General features: G+C 41.0%; 5 protein-coding genes across 5 annotated transcripts; 2 read left to right on the top strand and 3 right to left on the bottom strand.

Moving 5' to 3' along the window:
- Positions 1 to 17: 17 nt before the first annotated feature.
- Positions 18 to 1,291, bottom strand: BDF20DRAFT_976201 (uncharacterized protein). Its single transcript, XM_053085078.1, has one exon. The coding sequence runs from the start codon at positions 1,177 to 1,179 to the stop codon at positions 91 to 93; it is 1,089 nt and encodes a 362-aa protein (XP_052935969.1). The 5' UTR covers positions 1,180 to 1,291; the 3' UTR covers positions 18 to 90.
- Positions 1,292 to 3,403: 2,112 nt separating this feature from the next.
- BDF20DRAFT_581511 (uncharacterized protein) lies at positions 3,404 to 4,254 on the top strand. The gene has a single exon (XM_053075801.1). The coding sequence runs from the start codon at positions 3,644 to 3,646 to the stop codon at positions 4,091 to 4,093; it is 450 nt and encodes a 149-aa protein (XP_052935968.1). The 5' UTR covers positions 3,404 to 3,643; the 3' UTR covers positions 4,094 to 4,254.
- Positions 4,255 to 13,569: 9,315 nt separating this feature from the next.
- On the top strand, positions 13,570 to 14,243 carry BDF20DRAFT_876306 (uncharacterized protein). The gene has a single exon (XM_053081362.1). It carries the CDS (start codon positions 13,648 to 13,650, stop codon positions 14,230 to 14,232), a length of 585 nt encoding a protein of 194 aa, XP_052935967.1. The 5' UTR covers positions 13,570 to 13,647; the 3' UTR covers positions 14,233 to 14,243.
- Positions 14,244 to 14,312: 69 nt separating this feature from the next.
- On the bottom strand, positions 14,313 to 15,121 carry BDF20DRAFT_876304 (uncharacterized protein). Its single transcript, XM_053081361.1, has one exon. The coding sequence runs from the start codon at positions 14,714 to 14,716 to the stop codon at positions 14,492 to 14,494; it is 225 nt and encodes a 74-aa protein (XP_052935966.1). The 5' UTR covers positions 14,717 to 15,121; the 3' UTR covers positions 14,313 to 14,491.
- Positions 15,122 to 16,525: 1,404 nt separating this feature from the next.
- Positions 16,526 to 16,756, bottom strand: BDF20DRAFT_800633 (uncharacterized protein; the record flags this gene model as incomplete). Its single annotated transcript, XM_053076369.1, has 1 exon — positions 16,526 to 16,756. A coding segment is annotated over one exon (231 nt), but the record flags the coding sequence as incomplete, so codon positions are not given.
- Positions 16,757 to 19,154: the final 2,398 nt, after the last annotated feature.

Below are 19,154 nucleotides of genomic sequence, written 5' to 3'. Positions count from 1 at the left end.
AATAATAAAAATAATCAGTTTATTATAATAAAAAAGTATATGTCAATAAAATAAATATAATATATTTATTTTCGATAGAAAACAGAAGAATTATTTGAAATGCTTATTGTACTGAGATCGCAGACTTTCACTTGTCGTATACTGTTTTATTGCATTGATATTGTCTTCGTAGCCCTTTAATAAGCATTGTTTCCAGCTTATTCTTCCTAATCTTCCCTTCCTAAACTGTTCAACATATTCCTTGAGCTCATTAAAATGGGCTTCGTTACGTTCTTTTGGTTGAATATCCTTAGTCTTCAAGTATTTTAAGGCTACGGTTTCTGGGATGGGTGTTGCATCTCTTCCAGTTGTAAATTTTCTTTTTTGTCTATTCAAATAGATGGAAGTGTCTTCGATATATAGAAGCGCCTTATCAAGGAACTCAGCATTACCATTTTCAATACAGCTCTTAATTTTTTCAAGTTGGACATAAGTGTTGCCACATATTGCTTCGATTCCTTTTGATTTCTCTTCTTCTTCACCAAGTAATTGCTTAACGTTTTCCACAGCTATCTTGTACAAAAGTTTCATCGTTGCATCTTGACCACCACTTACAAGATGTGTTATGGAAAGTTTTTGAGAACACAAAAATAAACCAATTGCCGCTAAAGGATCCAATTGTTGACTTGATTCAACTGTTGATAGAGTTGTTGATGACATTAGAAGACAACGTTTTGCCCAAAACAGACTGGAAATTTCTTTACTAAATGGATGACTTGTGGCAGGAGCTAGTATGTTGTTTACTAACGCGGTTACGCTGGATACACCAACTATTAAAACAACTGGATATTTTTCATATTTTTCATATACCAAAGTAGAATATTTTACTGCACGACACATGTACTTTTCATTGATATCCTTTTGAACCTCTATCATTATTGGAGGGTATTCACTGTTGATGGTTTTAGGAAGATATAGAACATCGCAAGCACATTTGTTCAGGAATCCATTTGGTGCAGCGGTATATTGATCTTCTGAGGCGCTAACCAAACTTTTACTGATAATATTGATAATTCTGGTATCATTTAGTACTGCCTTGCTTATTAGATCACTTCCAGGAACATGTTCTTTCGGTAGTAAGTAATCAGTAACATTATGTTCTGATTCTTCTAAATCATTAATGTGTGAGAGAGAAAACATTTATAATTGCACAATGCATTTGGCTTACCTTCAAAGGAACTGTTCCTTGTTTCGAGATGAGCGTAGTCTTTTGTGTTAGATTCAGTCATAGTAGGATGATTTTACCAAAAAAAAAAAAAAACGCTTTTTCTGGTACGGTACGATACGGTACGCTTTTTGTTGTACGCTTTTTTTTTCTTTCATTTTGGTACGGTACGCTTTTTTTTTTTTTTTTATTTTTTGGTACGGTACGGTAAGGTACGCTTTTTCAGAGATTTTTCATTGTCTTCTTGTTTCCATTTTACTGCATATTTAAGCCCTTCTCGTCACCGTACAGCTCAATGGTATCTATAGGGACTTCTAAAGGATGTAAGTAGTTTGACAATGGTTCACTATCGACTTCAATCATATGGGTTTCGATAGGGTTAAGTAGGTGAGCTTTACTTTGACTGATACGAGTAGTATCGTTGTTTACGATAGTTTGTGAAGAATCAGTATGCTGTGTTTCATTTAAAGTTTCGTTAATGTCAGGAGATGTATGATTAGGGTTAGTACTATGATGGACGTCAGGCTCTCCTTTGTTCACTGACGTCCATTCTCTTTTTTTGTCTATTCGTTATAGTTTCTGTTTCCCATGTTACTGTTATTTCCATTATCTTCTAGGTTTCCGTGATTCTTATTATGCTGGTTGCGAGGACATTCCCATTGCCGATGCCCTTCTTCATTGCAGGTGTAACAAACATGTAACAGTATAAGTACCACCTTCCCCATTAACTAATAAAACTCAGACATTGTCCCACCTTTCTTCCACTCTTACATTGGTGGAGAAGCTGAAAATATTCCATAATGAATCCAAACAGTGACAACAATCATGATGAAGCAAACCGTCCTTTCCGGTTGGAAGCCATTGCTCATCAGATACAAATAGGACAACGGCCACAAGATGCCGAAGTCTCTCAGCAAATAGCACAGGTCCAAATGTTTATGAAAATCACATTCAGCAAATGCACCAGCAACATGAACAGTGGAAAACGGCCCAAAACCAATTATATCAACAACGCATGGAAAATTTTATGGAAACAGCTCGGAAACAAGTACAAGAACACGAAGCCATCATAGAACAATTAAATGACCAACAGTCCAAGGATTTGGCAACAGAAAATGACAAAAAGACCAAATACCTCGAAGAAACTTACAAAGAACAAATCACCACGTTAAGACAAACCATAGAGGATCTTCAAGAGCAAATACGCCACCTAGAATAGCAACTCATTGACGCCACATATCAGCATCAGCAAACTCTCAGCCAAACCAAATATCACCTCCAGCTTCAGATACATGAAGAGAAAGCAAAAAATACCCTACTTGACGTACAATTAAGTTACAGCCAAGCCAAAGAGAAACAGTACTTGTCAGAGCTATCAACATTGAAACAGGAACTTCAAAGAGCTATTCACCACACCCCTGATTTGCAAGCAAAAGCAAATACTCGACCTTAGTCAGCTCACTCGTCTACTGATGATGACGATATGTATACCTCGCCTTTACAACACTCTCAATCGCAGTGGGATACTGTATCCGAAATCGCGATGAGGCCAAGTTACTACTACGACACCCAGAGCAGACTTTAATATCAACACTGGCCAAATGGATTCAACACTAAGAAAACGCCATAGCAAGCACCCAACTCCTCCCTTTTTCGGAGCCATGTGGCTCCTACCGCTCATGATTGGCTTACGCACTTTGATAAACTGGTGATTTATCATCATTATGACGAACAGGAACGCAGAAGTGAATTCATGATGGCCATGCAAAGAAATGCCAATGACTGGTGGAAAACTCTTACGGATACTGACAAAAAGTCTATCCAAACCATCCGCTCCCAGTTCCAAACCTTCTTTGGTTCATCCAAGGATGAAATGGCCAAAGCAATCAATACTTTGGATAGCCTAAAGCAAAATAGCGAACCGATGACAACTTTCGGTCCTTGTTTACTTTTACTCATTACCACTGTGACAAAAGACAACTTCTAGCTTTAAATGAACTACTTTTACAAGGCCATTAATCCTGACTTGGCAAAATCAGTCGTGTCAATGAAGCCCACAAGCATACAAGCTGCCATTTGTGATATTTGTAGTTGTTTTATGTTTAGTGAACGCAACTTATAACTTGATATAAACTGTAAGGTGAAATGAGTCTCCTTTAGTCCTTTTATTATACACTGAAAATCAGAGAGGGGAGCGTTCACAGCAAACTGAATGTTTGATAAAAAAAGTCCTCGTTCCTTAATTTCTCAGCCAGTAAATAATGCAGCATTATAGATGCGCATCTTTAGAAATACAAGATGACGTGTACAAGTGTTATTATGATTCTATGATCATAATAACGAGTCAAATGCTTGAAAGTGTGTCTAATTCGTCTTTATATATTATAGAAGGTATGGAAATACCACACCATTAACTTTGCTACTGAGGTAGAGCGCAATATGATTTACAATAAGTTACCTGCACCATTCCTTAAACCATCGGCTCCTCCTCCGGCCCCCGCCCTAGCCACATTTCCTACCGAATCTATGGACATAGATGTCAATGCTCAAAAGTACGGGAGATCATATGACAATTATAAGAAGGCCAACTACAAGAAATGTGATCTCTGTAACCGGAATAGCCACTGGACGCGAGAATGCTATTATCTGAACAAAGCTCATGAAGAAATGAAGAGACAGACAAAGAGACCTACTAACAAAAATTGGAACCATCGAAGTAATGTCCAGGCGATTGCCTCGCCGAGAAGCGGCAGTACTCCGAACCTAATGAGGACCATACTGTTTCGCCCCAAACAGAGGACGATGGGTTCGACCTCACTGATAATATCTTTTATAAGCTTTATAGTCTCCCTCCTATTAATAAGCAAGAAGCTCAAATTGATGATTTAACCATACTTACGGTGATAGGAAGTTGTGAAAACACTTACAATTTCTCTTTGATTGCCCAAATTCCTACCTATCACATGGACGGCAGTATGCAAGTTAAGGTTTTAATTGATACAGGCGCGGAAATATCTACAATATGTGCTGCAGAGGTTGAAAAGCTCCGGTTGCCTATGGCTAAAGCACCTAAATACGTATCTGCTACGGCAATAACTCGACAGGATATTCTGATCAAACGTGTATCCTCTCTTGCTCTATCCAAACTACAAATTACCTTTCTCATGTCTTCCGAGTGACTCCTGCTCAAAATGTTCCAGTCATCCTTGGAATGGACTGGTTAATGAAGCAAGATGTCCTCATTGACCCTTTGCACATGCAATTGCTGAATAGAAAAGCATATAGAAGTGGCCATAGTATTAACAACTCGGCGGTGGACTCAAAAAACCCCTCTATTACTACTGGCAGAGATAGGGTCGGCTTAAAAAACCAAACGCTGAACGAACAATTGGGTCCGCTGCATGGGATCCATTCGCAGATAAAACATATAATACTACTTCACCCTAATTTATACAATGATAGCGAAACCCAGACGGTTACCAATGCTCCAGTATACCACCGTATCGATACGGGGGATACGCAACCATTTGCTGCTCGAGGACGGCGATTGCCTCCCAAGGAAAATGAGCTGGTTGATTCGGAAGTAAACAAGATGCTCGAACGTGGTGCCATAAGACCAAATAACTCTCCATGGTGCGCACCTCCTGTGGTAATTCAAAAAGAAAACGGTGATTATCGATTCTGCAACAATTTCAAACGACTCGACAGTGTGACCAGAAAAGATAGGTTCCCACTAGAAAGGATGGAGGACCTTTTGGATAGAATACACTGTTCACATTGATAGATCTGAAGTCTGCTTACTGGTAAATACCTATATATGAAACTGATAAATGCAAGGCAGCTTTCAAGACCAGGAATGGACTGTATGAATATAACGTTTTGCCTTTCGGGCTATGCAATGCGCCACCAACGTTTGCAAGGTTCATGCACTCTATCATGAAAGAAGTGTTGCCATTCACCATCGTCTACTTGGACGATATTCTAATTCATAGTCAATCTGAAGAAGACCATATCACGCATGTTATTGAAGTGTTGCGCAACTTACACAATTGGAATCTAAAATTGAGCTTTAACAAATGCCAATTCTTAAAGCATGAAGTCAAGTTCCTTGGATTCTTGGTTTCTAGTACAGGCATACAGTCCAACCCTGATCGGACATATCCTATTCGGCACTTCCCCACTCCTACAGACCTTAGAGAACTTCAGCAATTCCTTGGTCTCTGTAACGTTTACTATCGATACATAGCAAACCTCTCTTCTACGGCGGCGCCTCTCTATCGATTACTCAGGAAAAGCACTCCATGGCATTGGTCGAAAGAGTGCGAGAAGGCTTTCAAGAAGTTAAAGAGTATCCTGACATTCCTACCAGAGTTAGCTTATCTAAATGCCAACCTCCCTTATGAAATTCATTGTGATGCTAGCCAACTCGCCATGGGCGCGGTGCTGGTACAAGCAGGTAGAACGATAGCTTTTGCCAGCAAGACCTCAAATCCGGCTCAAGTTAACTATTCTGTCACAGAAAAAGAATGTTTGACGGTCGCATGGTCTCTTAAATATTTCCATTGCTACGTCTATGGAGCAACTTTAAGGGTGTATACGGATCATGCTGCCTTGAAATCCATATTATCCATAAAAGATCCTAAAGGTCGAATTGCCCGCCTAATCTTAGACATTTGGACTTACGATTTCACCATACAACATAGAAAGGGGCTTCATAATACGGATGCCGACTGCTTAAGCAGAATCAAGATTCAGTCCGAAAAACCAGAAGTGCAGGCTATCCGTACTCAAGAGGCTGAGGGCACGTACTCAATATCAAACCTCTAGCGGAAGCTCAAGCTCAAGATCGTGAAATCCAAGAAATAATACTAACGGGCAATATACAATACCCGTATATGTTAAAGCAGCAAATTCTTTGCTATATCAAGCATAATCCTCCCGTCGTAGTAATCCCCAAAGCATTACAACAACAATTTCTTAAAGTCATACACGATCATCCAACTAGTGCCCACCTGGGACGCGACAAGACCTTGGCAAAAGCAAAAGAAAACGGCTATTGGAAGACTATTAATCAAGACGTTCAAGCATATGTCAATAACTGCATTACTTGCAAACGGTTTAAAACGCCTACTCATAAATATCAAAAACTGAAGAGCATTCAAGTCGGGGACCTTGGGGAAAGATGGGCCGCAGACATCGCTTTCTTACCTGTTTCAACACGTAACAATCATTATCTACTCGTCTTCATGGAGTATCCCTCTAAATGGGTTGTGACCGTCCCTCTTGCATCTATGGACACTAACATGACCGCAAACGCTCTTTTATTTTCTGTGATACTGATCTTCGGCACCCCACGTGAATTTCTGACAGACAATGGGAGCAACTTTATCGCTGAAGCAAGCCAGATGGTGTGTAGACGCCTTGGCATTAAAAAAATACAGACAAGTGTGGAACATCCAGCAACTGATGGTTTAGTAGAACGAATGAAACGTACGATCAAAACCTGTTTGTCTATTTACTGTGAACGTCAGCTACAAGTCTGGGACGAGTACCTCCCATTCATTACCTTTGGCATCAATACCACCAAGCAACAATCGACAGGACGCTCTCCGTTTGAGATTATGTTTGGACGACCAGCCCGCTTGCCATCTTTGAATGACATATGTAATTGGCAAGTAACTAACACATATACCATACAGTTCTGGATACAATACCTCGACCATTATATCCCGTTATTGCACCAGGACGTCCGAGAAACGATCAAACGGAGCCAAGTTCGTCAACAGCATTACTTCAACAAGAACCGCAAACCCAAAGAAACCTTTAGGATCGGGGACACGGTACTCAAGATAAAAATAAAGGATAACTGGAAATGCGGTTAGGCTAAATTTGCAGGACCATGGCGTATCATCGAGGCCACAAGTGCACATCCTAACATGGCTTTCAAGCTGGAATACGTCGGCGAATCCCAAAGCAAGCGGCGACGCGCTGAAAAAGATATGTACACCACAGCAAATGTCTGCGATCTTTACAAAATTAAGAGAAGACGCACTCAAGTGCGAGTAGACAATTAACATCTTTAGGCCTTTCTTTCGTGTATTCATCACTTTTTTGAATCCACCAATCAGATTACGGCATTTGACATCTCAAAAACCTCCATCTACAGTAACCTCCACCAGCCCATGTCAAACAACGCTTTGACGTTATCGGGAACTAGTTGGGCGACCATCGCGTCCAACAGTAGAAAAGCGAAGATACCGGCACCTCGAAGCCGTTATGATATCTCGGGCAACAGAGAGCGGTATACCATAGACGCTCTATTTGAAGAAGACGAAGTCAAGGAATATTTGCAAGCTCAACGCGTACACGCTATTGTGAAGACTGCCCTGGAACCCGGAGCTGTCATTTTTGACATTCCCAATCGCTTATTTGAACACCAGGCTGACGCTTTTCGGCTGGTAGTCCATCAGATTGGTCCCGTAGTAGGAAATTATTTTAATACTCTTTCTCGAAGTGGTAACCGTAGTGACGGCCGACTCATTTTCCACACCAGATTTCGTGACCCCAAAATGACGGCTAATGCCTTGAGAAACGGATTAATCATCAATGACGTCGCCTACAAAGCTTTCCCATATAAAGATAAGGTTGACAGCAACGATCATATTCGTGTCAATTTACATCTTACGTTCAGTGCTGAGGAAGATGAATTGATCTCTAAGTTGAAGACGTCTATGGCCCATTATGGCCGAGTCCTCCAAATCAAACGTCGTTTGAACCATGGCTTCTTCGAGGGTGAAGTCAGTATCCTTTTAGACCGTAGTGATACTACCAAAGAGTATCAAGAACTGCAACGAATGCTTTATCTGGATGATTGGGATAGATTCGTTAATGCTAGCTTTAAAGGAGCGCCACCCATCTGCTATTACTGCCGTGAATCCGGCCACATGAAGAAGGAATGCCCTTCTTTGTTGAAGATCACCTGTTTCCGTTGTGGTAAAAAGGGCCACACACAACGTCGGTGTAACGAGGACGATTATCCTCTACCTGAGACAACTTTTGCACAAGATTTGGATATATACGAAAACATAACTCACAGACGTGACACACGTAAAAAACAGCCAAGTACCACTATCACCCACGACACACCACAGCCACAGATTAGAAAAACAAACAAGGCCGACGATGAATCTCAACCACCTGATATGGTAATGGCACCAAGTGATAATGATCCAATGGCGACTCAGTCTGATAATATGGATATTGCAGAGAATCGCACCAAACGAGTATTTGATAAGGAAAACCGTGATAGCAGTTTCTCGAAATATGCTCCCTCTGACGTCCGACTATCTATGGATATCGAAAACGATCAGCAATACCAGGTTCTCAATCAATCGGACACACTATTGTCTACAAGCAAATTCAATGATAAACAAAAAGGTATGGATGGCGGCGTAGGCCGCCCACACAATCCCACAACTGAACTCAACGCCCATAAGGGTAATGAGTAAAAAACCAGTGCGTATTGCATCCTTAAATGCTCGTAGCATTTTCAAGGATGCCGATAAAAACACTCAGAGAGTGTTTTTATCTTATCTTAAATCATCATCACTCTCTTTGGATATTTTATGTTTGCAGGAAGTTTCAGCCTTCCATCTTCAAGATCACCTAACTCAACAACAATGCGGCTATTTTCAATCTTTTCTTTTTCCCAACTACTCTGTGTTATTTACAAAATATTGTGCAATTATTTGCTTAAACAAGAATTTTATACTTCAGGATGCTCTCGTCTCGCTGGACGAACGGTGTATCCGTGCTTCGGTGTACAATCAAGTCCTTCACCAAGTAGAATGCTCACTCATCAATATTTATGGTCCTGCACAATCCGCGCACCGACTGCCTTTCCTAGAGCACTTTATGTCCTCCCCGTTCGCATCTTTACCAAATGCCGAGCCACCTACTCTGTTACTGGGCGATCTCAATTTATGTCTACCAAAGCTGGTTGATAGCTGTGCTGACCCTCGCTTCGTCTATTGGCATCAATGGCTGGTCGAGCACTTTGGCAACTGCTTTCCTGAAAGTCATCCTACGTTCCATCGTGGATCTCACCATTCCACAATCGACTATATTTTTTGTAGCAAGACCCACCAGCCTCGGATTTCCAACTGTACACAGAACTGCTTACCCTCTTCTTGGACAGATCATCAACTATTACAGATTGATCTAACTCCAGAACGGGACGATATAGGGCCAGGCTTTTGGCGCTTCAACACTTCACTCTTACGAAATGATATCTTTTGCGCTTTACTGACAGATGTGGTTAACTCCTTTTTTGTGTCTGTTGACTTACTAGGTGAACAAGATGCACAAACGACATGGGAAAGTTTAAAACGGGCTTTAAAGGATACCTGTGAAAGTTTTACACACGGCTTCAGAAAGCAGAGACTCAGTAACCTTCATAAACTGCAGCAGAAGCTTCAGCAATTGCAGGCTGAAAGTGTTGTTTCCAGCGACTCACAACATGCCGCCCGTCAACAGGTATTGATAAAACAGTTAAACGATACTTTGGAGAAGGAGGCAAAGGAAGAAATGGAAAAAGTGTTGCTTCGCTCTGCTACCAGATGGCACGAGAAGGGCGAAAGGAATACGAAGTACTTTTACAGGGTCATTAAATTGCGTCAAATGCAGCAGACGATTTCTTCCTTAAGATGCAGTGTCACTGGTAGACTATTGGAAACAACCCCCGAAATCTTGCAGGAATCTCATCGGTTTTATAGTCAGTTATATTCACCTGAGGCCATCGACCTTGAGGCTGTTAATTCACTTTTGGCCAATATTCCAAACGCGGCGAAATTATCTGGACAAGCTTCTACTGATGTAGGGACGGATTTTAGTATAGCTGACTTGATTGATGTCGTGAATCACTCTCCCAACAATAAAAGCCCTGGATTGGATGGGTTGCCATTTGAAGTCTACAAATTTTTATTTGACAAATTTCCTAAAGCGACACTCTTATTTTTGACGGTTCTGAATGAGGCATTACATGGTAAATTACCTTTATCATGGAAGCAAACACGGATGGTACTGTTATTCAAAAAAGGGGATCCGACACTATTGAGCAATTGGCGTCCTTTATCGCTGATCAACTCGGATGCTAAACTTTTCACCAAATACTGGCTAATCGACTCAATGCAGTTTTACCACGGATGATCAACCCGTATCAGACAGGCTTTATACCACATCGCTTGATTTCTGATAACGGTTGGGTAAATATGACGCTTATGGATAACTTTCGTAAAAGTACCGATCCTCGTGCTTCGAATGCTGTGGCTGTTATGCTTGACCAGGAGAAGGCTTATGATCGCGTCCATCCTCAGTACTTCAGTCTAGTGTTGTCGCGCTTTGGTTTTCCGGCTCATCTGATCTCAGCTTTGTCGTCATTATTCTTTACAACAGCTATTTCCATTTCGATTAACGGATTCCTAGGCAAACCTTTGATACAAGGTCGAGGGTTACGTCAAGGAGATCCTCTGTCACCCTTGCTGTTTAATCTGATGTTCGAGCCGTTCCTTAGAACTCTGTTGGCTTCCCCCTTGCAGGGTGTTTCACTATTACCTTTGAAGACGCAGGTCTCTTCCGTGGCCAAAACTCCTATCATTCGGCATCCGGATACTGGGAGAGATGACAGTCCCATTCAGTGGGCTAAACCACCAGTCTTCAAGCTTCTCAGTTATGCTGACGATCTGGAAGTTTTTTTGAGATCAGCCGAGGAGTGGCCCATTCTATGCCAACTCTTGTCCTTGTATGGTTCGGCCAGTAATGCCAAAGTTAACATTCGCAAGACCGACATCGTATCCTTATCTGGTGAAAGTAGTCCATCTTGGGTTGATATTGCTACCTCTGAGGGTATCAGCTATCATACAAAGTATAGCGCATCAATTGTCCGTTATTTGGGTTATCCTCTTTATTCTTCGTCTAGACAGCTGAATTGTTACCTCCATCGTATAACGAATGTGCTCAAAATGCATTGCAGTAAGCTCAAAGAGCGGGGACTTTCCGTTCGCGGTTTGTCTTTGTTGGTTAACGCGCAGATTCTCAGCAAACTATGGCATCTGTTGAGGGTGGTTCCAGTGCCAAAGTTTTGGCTGAACGAAGTCCGTACTGTCGTTCGCACGTTTGTTTTGCCTTTTCGGCCGGCTCCTTCTTGGCGTTCGATCTGTTTGCACAAGCATCTTGGCGGCTTAGGTGTGATAGATATCCATCAGCAACATTTAGCCCTCCAGCTAATTTACATTCAAAGAATCCTTCGGCCTAAAAGTATCGCTGACTTCGTTACTCCTTCGATTGGACATAGTATATACCTCTGTACTGGTCACCGCTCCTTTTTGCCTTGGCTAAAGCATCCTCGAACTATGTTAGCTTTTTTCAAGCAGCTGCCTACGTTATCCATCCTCACTCGGCTTCTAACTGAGCTTCCGCCTCTAGCAGGGCATTCCAGTTGGCCCGGACGTTGGCATGCAGATACACCTCTACGTTTTGCTCTTGTATCCGTCCTTTCACCATCTGACGCCAATTATTATGATCTGAAGCAGATACCGTTATGTTATACTGTTGCAAATGCTGTTTCCTGGTCCTATCCGTATAATCAATTTACCAATTTTTTGCGGATTGATATTCCTATCTCCAATAAGGTTGGAGAAGTTCTCCAGCTGCTGACGACCGACAACCCACCCATTGCCTGGCGCACTAGTATTAAGAAATTTATGCCCAGTAATTTTGGCCACGATGTTCCTCCGCCTCATATGCGATTTCAGAGTGCTGCTCAGCGTTCTTCACAGATAGTTACCCTCGATGCATCTCATTGGGTTCCTTATTGTACTCATTGGAAGATTCAGGTTGGCGACAAAAAAGCGATACCCTTTCTTAAACTGACGCCTGGGATATTACGGCAGTATTGGTCGCAACGATATCTTCAGGAAAAATTACCAGGCCCATCATCCTCACTTGGAATCCCGCAGATACCATATAGTTGTCCACCAGGCTTTTGTCATCCTCGTGTTTGGAAAAAGTTTTGGTCCCTCCGAATACCCCATTCCGTGCTCACATGCTGGTGGCGCTTGTTACGAGCTTCTCTCAGCACACAGCTGTCCTTACATCGTCTTCGCCCAAGGCTTTGGCCTACTACTACTTGTAAACTGTGCACTGCATCCGTTGAAGATGACTATCATTTCGTCGTAGGCTGCCCAATGAAATGGTCTTATTGGCTAGAAGCTTTGAACTTTCTGTCTCTTTCCGCTGTCTTAAGGTCCCCCGCTGATGTCTGGCATGTCCTCCTCAATTTAAAATTGCCGTCTGATGTGTTTACTGAGAATTACACCCTGGAATTGGTGGGTAACATATTGGAAACTCTTTGGAAATACCATTGGTCTACAGTCATTAGTCAAGATGCTTGGTCTATTGATAATGCAATTAATCGACTGAAATCATCGGTAACTTTAAAGCTCACTATCAAAGAAGTGGATCGCTCATCCCAGCAAGACACAGGCTAAACGCCTTGTTTTTTTTTGTTTTGTTTTTCGGTTTATCCTGTTCTTTGGCTTAATCGCAACCTCCACATCCTTTATTTACTCAACAACACTAGTGTATATTCTCTTGTTTCTTGTTATACAATAATCGTAATAAAGTACTTGAATTTAAACAAAAAAAAAAAATATTTGTTCCAGTACACTATAACTGGTAAAGGCAGTAAATCTGTATTGTTTCTCAGATTGTTATATGAATTAGAGGTCAGAACGTGACAGAATATACCATTCTGAATTTGTCGTGAAAGCAATCAATTCACGTGGATACAAGCCTCTTTTCCTGCCACCATATTCACCCTTTCTAAATCCTATCGAAGAGTGCTGGTCCATAATTGAAAGTATCATTCGACGAAATCCTTTAGATTTTAATGATAACTTAACTCTTAGAATTAAGCAAGCCTGCCTCTCAGTCTCTGTAGAAGATTGCTTAGGTTGGATCAGACACTCCGAAACTTTTTGGGAGAAGTTTTGTTGAGATGAAATCTATATTTTATTTTTGTCTTTTAAGAAATCACTAAAAATATATTAGTGTCTCGTACTGAAGTAAAAACACTGTACTTCAAAAGCTTTTCAATTAAGGCACACGTAGAATAACTGTTTAATTCGATTTATATTAGAAATATTTTAAGATACTGGTATGGTACGTTTACGTTACGATACGTTACGATACGATACGATTGGCTTTTTTTGTAAACTGACCATCCTTATTGGTCGGGCTTTATCATCAGAGTTTTTCGTCATGGATACAATATGGATACGCTTTTTCTTCTGTAAACTTTTTTGACGGTTGTATAAGTGGGTTTTTTTTTTGAAATGAATGGTAAGTCCAATGCACATCAAAGATGTAGATAGTTTCGCTCTTACATGGAAGGAAAATTTTTAGACGAAAATGGCCAAGAGTTTTGTAAATTTATTGTCCCTACTGAATATTGTCCTGGGGTTGATTTGATTAGCAAGATCGTTTTATCTGATTCACGAATCGTTAACGCCATAACTATATCAATCGTTAAAGCAGAAAAAGATTCATATGTTGCTGAACTCCTAGGATTCATGCATCAAAATTATGGTGCTGTCCTGTATACTCCTCATAATTTTGAGACTGATTTGCCTCCTATAGTCATAAATATTATTGATACCTTTGAAGAAAAGAAATTCAATCAAATCATTCAACAATGCACCAACATTTTTGAACAATATAACACTCTTCCTATTTGTGTGATCATCGTTGTCCAGCAACTTGATGAAAAAATTATCGAGCAAAGCTCGCAGCACCACGATCTCCCACTTCTTAGAGAAATACCGTGTGCATTTTGGGCAAAGCAGTGTATTATAATGTCATCAAAAGATATTAAGCTCAACAAGAGTGAAGTAAAACACCATCCATTATTGGATATTATAATTGCCATTACGAGCAATGAGAAAGTTATATTATGTAATGATAGCTTATAATAAAACAGCATTTTTGAAATTCCTATTATAATGGCAGCGTAAACTCTCACTGCTGTTGAATTTCTTGATTGAGCTTATATTTTCTAACTGGCTTTCTCTCAAAGCATTTCTTCCTACTAATCCTATCTGTTTTTCCGCTTTTGAAACGTTGAACAAATTCGTATAGCTCCGTATCAAGTTCGTTTCCAGACTCTAGAGCGCTTGCAGACCTTTTTTTGTTTAGATATACTAAAGGAGGGGTTTCTTCAACTGGAGTTATTTAAATAGCTTCACAGTTTTTCCTTGCCGTAAAAACGACAAAGTGTCGCACATAGCCTAATGCTTTTTTGTTTGAAACTTTGCTTCTTTGTTCCAGGCATTTTTTTACTTTTTGGAGCTGAATTTCAGTGATATTACAAATGCTCTTTACCGCCTCCAGTTTTTCGGTTTCTTCTCCCATTAGCTGATCAAGATTTCCCTGAGTAATTGCATATAGTAATCTCATCAAGTTGTCATTCTTTCCATAATCCAAAGTTATCAATAGAGAGAGATTGAGAGCAGGGAAAACAACCAATCGTTTGCAAAGGATGCAATGCTTCTTCTCCTTGATTTGCCTGTAATGTCGAGGAAGTCAGCAGCAAACAACGCTCAGCCCATCCAAAGCTTTAAATCTGTTTGGCAAAGGGGAAGTCACTATCTGCAGTTTTGCTCCTTAAAATCACCGTAGCATTTGCAATGCCGAATATTACAACTATTGGAAGTCTGTTGTAGCGCTCAGACTAACTGTTTGTTTTTATTTAAACTAATTGCATTCGACCTATAGGCCGTTCTTGCAGTTTAAAACGAACAGAGGAGTAAATATGGACGAAAAAAACTATCTACGGAAGCAATAAATAACGATAGAAAAAAAGTATTGAAAGGAAGAGAATAAAGTTGACATCATTAGATCTACCAAATGGCTTCATGACCATCTCTTTACAACCATCGTGCACTTTCTATGTTTTAGCAGTGGAGGAAAGACAGAGGGTACATGTCACATATTAGAGATCTAACCGATCATAAATCGCGAGATCAGCAGAGTCGTTAACGGGGGGATTAGACTTGAGTCAGACTTCACCAGGATTGGGATCTGTGAGGTAATCACCCTCAGGATTGCAAAATGTGTCGAAGGTCCACAAGAGAAAGCAAAGTGTTACCCAATAAGAGGGACAGGGAGCATTTGCCTTAAGGGGCAGCGCATTTAAAGCGAAATCAACGTGATTAAGATGAGAGTTGGGGGCAGGAATAGGTAGGGACGCCCAGAAGTCGACAGGGATCTTGTGACAGTCGGATGTAAGGTCAAAATCACAGGGACAAGGTTTGGGTTTGCCTGGTAGCCATCCCATCCTCCAGCGGATGAGATGACTACGGTCAGGACGAGACGCAGGTAGATACATTATTGGATTCTATTCCCAGAGTGGAACGACATGCTTCGATGAGTTTCTTTTCTGTGTTACGGAGGTAGGTGCTGAAACACTCCTGTCGGTATTGTTGGAGCCAAGAGGAAGGTTTATGTGGTGAACTGTGGAGGAGGTTCGCTGGCATAGCGTTCACGATTGAACAACGTTTGAGCACATTCAGGGATGGCGTACATGGAGACAGTTAATAGGGAGAGCAGGCTGTCAGGAGGAAGGTGTTGGTGGCGATAAATGTACTTAAGACGCACTACATCGGCCCGATAGCGCATGTCTGGTAAGTTGACAAGGTGTTTAAAAACGGTAGTGGAGGCGCTACGGTGACCCCCAAAGATCATTCGCAAGCAAATGTCTTGGACTTTTTCTAGTTGTTGGTAATCAGTTTTTTTCAAGGGGGTAATGGCTAAGCCATACTCGAGCTTGGGACGAACAAAAGTGGCATAGAGTCGTATGGAGAAGAGCATATCAAACCCAGATTGGTTGGCACCGATTGAATTCAGTTGAACCATGGACAGGAGTGCACCAGGTTTGCTTTTACGGACGACAGAGGTGGAGCAGATACCATTCCACTTGAAAGGGGCACCAAGGTAGACGAATTCATCGACTATGGGAAGCTCATTATTATAAAGGGTAAACGTAGTTGAACAATTTGCAGGTCGAATAATCGCACATTTAGGAGGAGACCATCTATAACCTAGTTGGAGAGAATGGGATTCAGCAAGTTGGAGCATAGTTTTAGCTTCACGAGGGGTGCCAATGAGAGCCACATCATCTGCATATAACAAACAATTGATAGCTGTAGGAGAAGGAAGATCCTCAGGGTCGTATGGGGACATAAGACATGGGGCAGCGAGTGGGGTTGCCGAGTTGTAGCGCTCAAATGTGAGCGTACAGTATTGAATGACGCGAGTCAGAAACTTATGATCAACCTTCTTTTGCATCTCCACCACTATTGGAGGAAACGAACTCAAGGGATTCGATGGAGCATACAAGTCGTCGCATTTTCTTCCGGTAATAAATTCTGTAGGCACCGCAACGTAACTGTCGTCTGCCGCTGCTGGCATGAGAGCTTTTGAAAGCGCGGTTATTACACTACAGTAAACGGACAATAGCTGAGCATAAAATGGGCCACTGACAGAAAATAAATTTGGGCCGTGGAAATTGATATTTAGGCCGCATTATACCCAATACCAGCAACAACTTTTTCAGCTATTACTTGAATTAGCCAACATCTATGCTTATCTCTGCGATACTCATTCTTTATTAGCAACGATTATATATCTTCTTTATCATCATCAGTGCTACACGCGTCAGCATCCCTCATGCCATGGGACAAAACCTCATATACTGTATCTACATATTTAAAATGTTCTTCGACCAAGTTTCACTTCCTTTAAACAAATTATACATATAAGAAGCTAAGTAGTAACTAAAAACCCCTGAAGGCTCAAGTTAAAAAGTACTATGATTTATTGGGTGGAGGGGAGAAAAGGGTAATCAGTCGAGCAATAGATGCCCTAACAGAGGCGTCAAAGGCGGCTCTTAAGAGTGGTGTAAGTAGTCGAGTTCAAACAGAATGTTACAAACTACGTGCCAAGGAAAATGCGAGTACTTTTATTAAATGGACCAATCAGATTGCAGCATTTACAAACAACAACTACTTCTCCACAAGAAGATCTCGAGTCAACGATTAACTCATGACGATCGAATCCCAAACTAAGTATGGGGTCAACTGATCGACCATCGTTGCTAATGGTATAAAGACCAAAATTCTTCTCTCCAGAAGCCGTTTCGACATTTCTGACAATAAAGCAACTTACAGTGTGGAAGCACTATTTGAAGAACCTGAAGTGGCCCAATACCTCAGTTCACAACGTATCCACTCGATTGTCCAAACGGCGATTCAGCCTGCGGCTGTCATTTTTTCTTTTATTTTAAATGTTAATCAGCGTTCGCAACAAATAGTTACCATTGTTACATCTGTTTGGATTCCCCCACGTACTCATTAGACTATTAAACTCGGTGACAACCAGACCGTTTCCTTGGATAAATTATCTGCTGGTATAGTGAGGCAGTTCTGGTCGCAGCGCTATCTTCAGGAGAAGTTACTAGGTACATTATCATTGCTAGGCATCTCACAAATTCCCTGTATATGTCCACCGGACTTTTGCCATCCTCGGATTTGGATGGTGTTTTGGTCTTTGAGGTTACCACATAAAGTTATCACCTGTTGGTGGCGTTTGCTTCGCCACTCTTTCAAGTATCCAGGCTTCATCGCATCGTATAACACCACGACGATGGCCTTCGTCAGCATGTAAGCTGTGTCCAGCACCCGTCGAAGATGACTACCACTCTATTGTTGGCTGCTCTGATAAATGGTCATACCGGGTAAACGCCCTAGATCACGTTTCCGTCAACAGATGATAAGGTAACGGATCTGGATGACCTAATAAGATGAGGCTGAATGGTTATTAGCAGTGGAATTAACGTTCTCATTAGCCTATCTTCTAAAAACTCCAAATGTTTTCAAATTTGTGACGGAAGCTGTAATAGTGGAAACTATTAAAAAGAGCACTGCTGTTTAAAAACAGATTGTGAGTTCCTTTTCTCTTTTCTATTTGTTGCAAGCACTAATTACTTTTATCAAAATATTGTCGAACAACATCGATGAAATGTTTGATTAGTTACTACTCACATCTGGCAGGGAAACACAGTCGTTGAACATTATTCATCCTTATACAAACTGGTTTATTCTCACCATTCGACTGATATAAAACTCTCCAGTCGATGTAGATAACTTTATTAGCAGCAGCACGCGGTGGTTTTTGAGCTAAGAGAAGGAATCATAAAGCACTATTTTTTATTGTCCTCTTTGGTACATTATCAATATCAAAAAAAAGTGGAGACAATATTTTCGATATTACTACAGTATATATCGCTCAAGTTCTTCAACTTATTCGAAAGCATGCACTTCCATCAACAATTTTTGCGTAATATAAAATGAAAATGCGTTGTAGCCTTGCATTTACCGCATTTTGGTTCTTGGACCCGGATCGTCCGAGGTAGCTAATTCGCCAGATCTTTGTCAACGGCACACTAGCAATCGAATTGAAACAAAACAGCCTTGTATGCTTTAGGATTTTGACTATTATCTATATTTACGTATTTCTTTCAACTTTACCTTAAAGTATATGGAGTGTAACTATCTTTTTGTCGTCCACAAATCTGCACAAAGGACGGTGTTCCGTATCCTCGCTATAAATTATTGGATCAATTTTCGTGAGCAGTTCGTTATGAAACTCAGAAATGCGTATATGCATGAAATTCATGTCAATGACTTATTCTCTTGATCATATTCTCACCAAATGAATTATCAATCGCCTAACGCACCACCTATTCCTCAAAGGCCAACAGAGCCCAGGGGTATTGAAATCTGTAACATTAAAGAGGGTGAAGTTGTTTATCAGGTACAACACTTAAAGCAGACTG

This window comes from Mycotypha africana (assembly GCF_025528875.1).
Source record: "Mycotypha africana strain NRRL 2978 chromosome Unknown BDF20scaffold_6, whole genome shotgun sequence".
Taxonomy (NCBI): Eukaryota; Fungi; Mucoromycota; class Mucoromycetes; order Mucorales; family Mycotyphaceae; genus Mycotypha; species Mycotypha africana.
The sequence above is the reverse complement of the archived record's forward strand: the minus strand, read 5'-3'. Positions and strand labels throughout refer to the sequence as shown.